At 50.8% G+C, this 7,764-nt stretch overlaps 1 protein-coding gene across 1 annotated transcript in view; it reads left to right on the top strand.

The window, feature by feature from the left end:
* Positions 1-628: 628 nt before the first annotated feature.
* The window catches only part of KL (klotho), a 56,104-nt gene continuing 48,968 nt past the window's right edge, over positions 629-7,764 (top strand). Inside the window, exon 1 of the mRNA XM_037800180.1 lies at positions 629-1,499. Coding sequence (XP_037656108.1) covers positions 672-1,499 — 828 coding nt within the window. The 5' untranslated portion in view covers positions 629-671. The remainder of the gene's footprint in view (positions 1,500-7,764) is intronic.

The raw sequence follows: 7,764 nt of genomic DNA, 5'->3' as shown, positions 1-7,764 counted from the left end.
TTTCCTCGCCTGGGGACTGCGGGAAGGGCGGAGCACCCACGCGGGTGGGTGGGGTGCGTCTCCGCGCGAGCATCTTCCCTAAAGACCGTAAGAGGGAACACGTCAAAGTTCTTGCGTCGCTCTCGCCACCTGGCCTTCCCTCTGCGGTTTCAAGCGATTCCTGCCCGGCGCTAGTAATGCCAATGGCAAGCCTGTGCAGGCCTGAGAACCGCAGCAAAGAGAGCAGGTGCTTCCCCGGGAGCCTCCGCGAGGGCCGCTTTCCCCGGGCCAGGCCCGGAAGCCGGCGGATCTCGGGGCAACTCGCTCCGGCCCCTTCGCTCCCGAGTGAGCACCCGCTCCGCGTCCTCCCCCGGGAGGGCGCACGGCTGGGAACGAGAAGGGCGCACGGAGAGAACTTACGTGTTGCCAGAACCTCCTCCGCGGCTGTCAAGAGCTGGGAGGAGCAGGTGCCTTTGCTTGGGCGTCCAGAAGCTGCGCCCCCAGGCCGGTGCCTTTTCTCGCCCCACTGTTCGGACACCCCGCTTCCCCCACTCAGCGCGTCGCTGGCTCCCAGGTAATGATTGCCAGCCGGGCCAGCCGGGGACGCGGGGGTGGGCGCCGGGGGTGGGGTCGGCGCGGGGATAAAGGGGTGCAGGCGCGCACGGCGCTCACTGCACCCCGCTCCGCGCACCATGCCGGCCCGCGCCCCGCCGCGCCATCCCCTGCCACCGCTGTCGCTGCCGCCGTCACCGCCACCGCTGCTGCTGCTGCTGCTGCTGCTCACCCTGGGCGGCCGCCCGCTGCGCGCCGAGCCTGGCGACGGCGTGCAGACCTGGGCGCGCTTTGCGCACCCGCCCGCCCCGGAGGCCGCCGGCCTCCTCCACGACACTTTCCCCGACGGCTTCCACTGGGCCGTGGGCAGCGCCGCCTACCAGACCGAGGGCGCCTGGCGGCAGCACGGCAAGGGCGCATCCGTCTGGGACACGTTCACCCACCACCCCGCGGCCTCCCCGGATGTCCCCCCGGCCGCCGGGCCGCCGTCGGGCTCCGCGCCGCCCGCCACCGGGGACGTGGCCAGCGACGGGTACCACAACGTCTACCGCGACACCGAGGGGCTGCGCGAGCTCGGGGTCACCCACTACCGCTTCTCCATCTCGTGGGCGCGGGTGCTCCCCAACGGGAGAGCGGGCGCCCCCAACCGCGAGGGGCTGCGCTACTACCGGCGCCTGCTGGAGCGGCTGCGCGAGCTGGGCGTGCGGCCCGTGGTCACCCTGAACCACTGGGACCTGCCCCAGCGCCTGCAGGACGCCTACGGCGGCTGGGCCAACCGCGCGCTGGCCGACCTCTTCAGGGACTACGCCGAGCTCTGCTTCCGCCACTTCGGCGGCCAGGTCAAGCACTGGATCACCATCGACAACCCCTACGTGGTGGCCTGGCACGGCTACGCCACCGGGCGCCTGGCCCCCGGCGTCCGGGGCGGCCCGCGGCTCGGGTACCTGGCGGCGCACAACCTCCTCCTGGTGAGTGCGAGGGGCGCAGCGCCCCGCCGGGAGAGCGCCTCGGGGACGCCCGGGCGGGAGGGGCTGCGTCTCCGGCTCTGACCCGGCCTCGCTGGGTCGCGTTTGGGGGCCACTGGGAGGCGCGGCCCCGGGTGGGCACCGAGCAGCTCGGGCGTCCCCGGGAAGGCGCGCGGTTGGCTATGGGCGGGCCATCCTGCCGCGGGCGCCTGAGCCACGGCTCTTGGGGGTCCGGGGGTCACCAAGATACAGGAATCGGGTTCTCTGGTGAGAAAGTGGAGCTCTGTTCACGCGGGCGCTGCGGAATTCTCAGAGGTAAGGGCGGGGAGGGTTTACTCTGGCGGGAGACGGGAAGCCGTGAGGGGGGCGCACGCAAGGAGCAAGTTTGTCCGGAAGCTGTGCCCACAGCACTGCACTTGGCCGGAGCTTGTGATGTCACGAGTTCAGCATTAATCCAAGATCTGTCTTGCTTGTGGCACAAGTTCACGTGGCACCCATTGTGAAGGTGTCAAAATCGCATCTCTTGGAGAACAGGCTTCCCGCCGGCTTTGCACGCTCCTGCGCCGCAGGGAACCGCTGCACCCAGGACAGCATGGAGAGAAGAGGAAGACTACATACACAGCCCTAAGCATAAAAAGACAGAAACCTGGGGGGTAATGATTGTGTTCCCCGGCATCTGCATTTTCACCTCGCTCTCCTCAGTCGGATGAGTTCCAAATTTACGAGACCATGAGCCCCACAAAATTAATTCCAACACCCTTGTGCAGCAGGTTTCCTCAATTTTGACAGCAGGAAATATTAATAAGCCATGATAAAGGTGTCCCCTTTTCTTCTTTACTTAGCATTCAGTTTTAGGGAGCTGTATTTATAATGATGTCAGTTGTTGGTACACTTTTTAACAGATTTTTGTATCATGATAAAATATGTGCATGTATAAACATTTAAATAAAAGTGTTTAAATGTATGACTTTTTGTTCCGTATTTTGGTGAACAGTGGACCTGCTAGAAGACCTATTTTTACATTTAGAATTAAACCATATACTTTTGAGCTAATTCAAGAACAAGACCACTTCTAAGCACTTTTAATCAAACCCTTAGGTCATTGAAACAACTATACTGGGTTATCAAAGAATCTGCAATGCTCTGAGCTACTGAGTGTCTATAAAGTGATGGCAAGTGTTGTCCTGATGGCCAAATTAGATTGGATGTCAACTCTACAAAGCTGTGCACCACCACTGGTTATGAAAGACTCTTAGATTTGTTTGATGAACAGATTGTGATTTTAGTGATTTTGCATTCATCTAGATCTTCTCATTGGGTGTTTTAGAACAATGATTCATAAACTTTCAGCCTGTGAATCCTTTCCCTCTATCAAAAGACACTGAAAACCACCTATGTCTGTAATAGGATAACTACGAGTGAGAAAAACTGGCCCAGCTTTTGAAGAAAAACATAAATGTGATCAATTCATGCCAGAAACAAAGAAGAAATTTGTGACCACCTGGGGTATCTGACAGAACATTCTTGGAAAATCCCTGCTTTAGATTTAAGTAGTATGGGTTTTATTTTTAGAGTGTTGATAACTTCTGTGGGTACACAAAAGGAGTCAATCACTGTTAGAGTGATTTATACAGTCATTTCATGTATAAGATGACAAATTTGGATTGCATGAACTCTCACTTGGATATTTTAAGTAATGAAAAAGTTTGGGGTTCTTATGCCCACTTGGCTCTCTTGCCCCTCTATTAAATGTTTGAATCCTGACACACACACAAAAATTTTCCAAACACTAACCATCCTTCCCAGAAAGGCACTGGACTTTGAATTCATAAGAAATTAGTAACAAGTTTACACTTGGTTTTGCTGATGCTGCAAGCAAAATGTTACGTGCTGTAAAATATTAATTTTACTTTCAGATTTCTTTGGGTTTGGAATTTAGTCATTGTTGTAGCTTACAAGGTAAGTGCTATTATCTGAGAAGGTTATCATAAATTACTTTTTGTTATTTTGCATGTATTTTGTAAATTACTTTTTGTTGTTTTGTATGTTCTTTCTTGGGGGCGGCGGGACGAGGCGCAGTGCGGATAGGACTGTTTCGACTTTATTCAAATGATATTCTGCAGATTTTGGTGATAGGATATTTCAACGGGGCAGAGCCCTGGAGCTTGGATGTTGCTGTTGCATAGACGTGAGGGCACCAGGTCCCCTGTGTGGTCACCTGCATTTGGGAATCTGATGCTGGCCAAGGATAAGGCTGCTCCCCACCCCCTCCGCATTTCCACTAATTTTAAAAAGGGCTAGAGAGAACCCCTGGGAGGTGGGAAATTTGAAATATCCTGAGACTGAAGGACATTTGAATTTGTGCCTGTGGTCTGGAGGACAGGAGGCAGCCAAATTACACGAAAAATAAGGTGGTTGGGTGGGGGTGGCTTGCTGCTCAGAAAATATCAGAGGTCCAAGTGTTCTTTTGTGGGTTCTGAGAGAGAGAGAGAGAGAGAGAGAGAGAGAGAGGTGGGGGGGGGGGTAGAGTGCGATTGAGAACTGAGAGGTCCCCCTGCAGAGCTAACACATTGGAGCAGGCCAGTTTTGTTGTGGGGTCCTTCTCTCATCTGAGCATAACCCAGAAGGAGGACACCTTTCTCTGGCTTGGAAAGGAGCTGCCAAGCCTTCACAGCTCCTGGGAGAAGGTCCTTGATGTCCCCTAAAAACCCGGCCCTGAGGACCATGGTTGGTGAATCCAGGCTTAGCCGGGCCGCTGAGTTTTTGTTCCGCCCATGGGTTTCTGAGAGGACCAGGGACCAACCTGAAGACACCTGTGCAACCCCCCCACCTCAATTCTTGCAAATATTCATGCAGGGAAGCCTGTAGAAAAGAGCTTCATTCGCTTAAGGAAGTCGGGGCTGGAGGCATCATCTGGCCATCGGTATATAATACGGACCCTGCTGGGCTGCGCAGGTCTCCTTGACTTCACGACTCATGTCTTCGCCAATCTGTCTGCAGCGTTCGTCTCGTCAACCTCTGCCTCTTTCTGGACACCCTTCCCTCCTCTGCCTCCAGACCCCACTGTCTCTTGCTGCTCTAGGCTCACTGGTCATTGCTTCTCCGTCTCCTTCGCTGACTCCCCCTTCCCTGGTGCCTAAACATTGGTCACCCATGGCCCCTCTGGGCCCCTGCTCTGTCTAGATTCACCCCAGGTGGTCTCCTTGCACACATCCCGTATCCCAGCAACTCCAACGTCTGCATCTCCAGCCAGGACTTCTCCTTCAACTCCAGACATGAATAGCAGCTGCCTTCTCCACTTAGATGTCCAACAGGCATTTCCAGTTACACATCCGAAAACAAGCTCCTGCTTTTCCCATCTTGGCGGAGGCAGCTTAGTTCTTTCGGTGGTCAGTCCCAGGCTTATCTCCTCCCTTTCTGACACAGGTTACTCCCAACCCATCCCCGAATCCCATCGCTCCGCCTGCCTTTAAAAGGGTCCCAAATCTCACCACTTCTTCCCATTTCCACTGCTACAACTGAGGACCAGGGCTCCATCAGACTCCGCCTGGGTCACCAGAAGGCCCAGTTCCTGTCCTGGCCTCTACAGTGTGCCGAGGAGTCTATTCTCAAGAGTGTTGTTATTTGTGAACAAGGTGTTCTAGTGCTAATGCTGCTGGAATGCAAAACACCAGAGATGGATTGGCTTTCATAAAAGGGGGTTTATTTGGTTATACAGTTACAGTCTTAAGGCCATAAAGTGTTCAAGGTAACACATCAGCAATCAGGTACCTTCGCTGGAGGATGGCCAATGGCGTCCGGAAAACCTCTGTTAGCTGGGAAGGCACGTGGCTGGTGTCTGCTCCCAAGTTCTGGTTTCAAAATGGCTTTCTCCCAGGACGTTCCTCTCTTGGCTGCAGTTCCTCAAAAATGTCACTCTTAGTTGCACTTGGGGTATTTGCCCTCTCTCAGCTTCTCCAGATCAAGAATCTGCTTTTAATGACCGTCTTCTAACTGTCTCTCATCTGCAGCCCCTGTGCTTTCTTCCAAGTGTCCCTCTTGGCTGTAGCTCCTCTTCAAAACGTCACTCACAGCTGCACTGAATCCCCTCTGCCCATCAGCTCATTTATATGGCTGCACTGATCAAGGCCTACCCTGAATGGGTGGGGCCACGCCTCCATGTAAATATCTCATCAGAGTTATCACCTACAGTTGGGTGGGGCACATTTCCATGCAAACAACCTAATCCAAACGTTCCAACTTAATCCCCACTAATATGTCTGCCCTACAAGATTGCATCAAAGAATATGGCTTTTTCTGAGGGACATAATACATTCAAACCAGCACACAAGGCAATGTCCCTGCTTATTAAAACCCTGCCTGGTTTTCAAGAACCAGCTCGTGCTCCTTTGTCCCCCACCTGAATGCCACCTCTTCCTTCCGTGGAGCCCCCCTCCGAAGGCCCCTACTACGGCCCCTTTTATTTAACCATTTCTTTCCTTTTCACCTCTCCACAACCAGAGCAATTTGTTAAGTGAAGAGACCATGCTCTTTTCATCTCCTGTCCCCTAAGTTGGCATCTTGCCCTTGGCAGGTGCTCCAGAAATGGCTTCTGGCCACCGAAGACACTGAGTTTGCCATTCTAACTGATGGTCTCCTGATCAGGGGACAGGGAACACCAAATCCTAATCAGATATGGAAATCAGTAGACATCATGGAGCAGAATCTGATGTTTTCAGTGCAAGTTTAGGGCTTATCATCAAATTTAGGACTCTCTATAGCTACACGGCATCATCTTGAAGACATTTTCAGAATGAGGATCAGGAGACACCTCCTGGCTGGCTGTGGGAGCTTATATTAGAAGGGGCTTTGTTGTCTAGTTGAATTTTCATTCCCCAAGGAATAAGGGTAAGCAATTACCAACTAGATAGATGCTCAAACTACACATATCTGTACTTTTAGGGAACACTAATTTCCCTCTCATTAAAATGTATCTGGTACATGGTTGGAATTATCAACTGGTTTGAAAGTTAATATTCTTAATAGAATTATAGGGAATTCCACAGGGTCTTTACTCAGAAGTATTTAAAATCTTTCCCAAAGAACATAACTCACTACTCTGAAAATCTGATTACATAGTGTTTTTTGTAGGTTATGGTCAAGTCAAACACAAAAAGAAAAAATGACAGGAAAAGAACTTATAGGGTATTTTCAAAATCATAGCTATGTTTTAACGATGTAAATTATTATGAGTTGAAGAAAAGAGGGAAAATGCAAACAACTGGGCATCCAAGTAATTTACTGACATGTGTTTCCTAAGCACAAAATAAAGGAATACCCAGTGTTACCTGAATGTGTAGTGAGTTGTAGCTTTTGCACACAGGAGCTTTCAGAGGTATCTCAATTTTTTGTTAAAATGACTGCTCTAGGTCAGAATTTTATTTTGTTGCAAAAGGTACCTTTCTTTCAACAAATGTTTTCTTTTTATGGCATGGGGGACATTGGGGGTGGAGGAGGAAAATAGAATACATAGCCACTGGGAGCATAGAAGGAGTGAATAAATAAAAAATACACACTGTTATGGAATCCTCCAAGATCCACAAACTCTCAGGAAACTCCAAAGTATACTAGTAATCTAGACTTAAGCAGATAAGCATAATCTTCCTTGTATAAACTATTTCCTGACTTATTCTGAGTACAACCTTAAGCTGAGCAATCCCTATACTTCTCTTTTCCATCCTGGGTAAACTCTTATTTATCCTTTAAAGACTTGACTTAAGTACCCCTATTTTGTGGCAGCCAAAGGCAGAGGGGGTCATTTATTCATTTGTGGCTCTTTGAGGGCACATGGTGTGTCTCATATTTATTTTTGAATTTTTAGTGCTTATCTCAGTTCTTGGCATGAAGGAAATATGCCATACAGTTTTTAATGAGTGAATAACTACAGATATAACATAATTTCTATTGCTTTCTACATATCATTTTTCTTTCTTGTAAATTAATACTTGCATTCTGCACTCTCCTATGTTATCTGTGAGGATAAACGGTGAAGAAATTTCCTGCTAGATCCATACTTGACCCTGTGGATTTCCAGAGGAAATCAAATCCCACCTTCATCCAGTGGACAGGGGAAAAGAAGAAGGGGAGAACATAGCCTTTCGGGGCATGCCCTGGACGTTGCACCTGTTAGCACCACTCATGACCCCTGGGCTGAAACTTAGTTACAGGCTGCAAGGGGTTCTGGGAAATGTAGTCTTTAGCTGGGCAGCTGTGAGTGAAGCAAAAAATT

Source organism: Choloepus didactylus, chromosome 12, assembly GCF_015220235.1.
Source record: "Choloepus didactylus isolate mChoDid1 chromosome 12, mChoDid1.pri, whole genome shotgun sequence".
Classification (NCBI taxonomy): domain Eukaryota; kingdom Metazoa; phylum Chordata; class Mammalia; order Pilosa; family Megalonychidae; genus Choloepus; species Choloepus didactylus.
The sequence above is the reverse complement of the archived record's forward strand: the minus strand, read 5'-3'. Positions and strand labels throughout refer to the sequence as shown.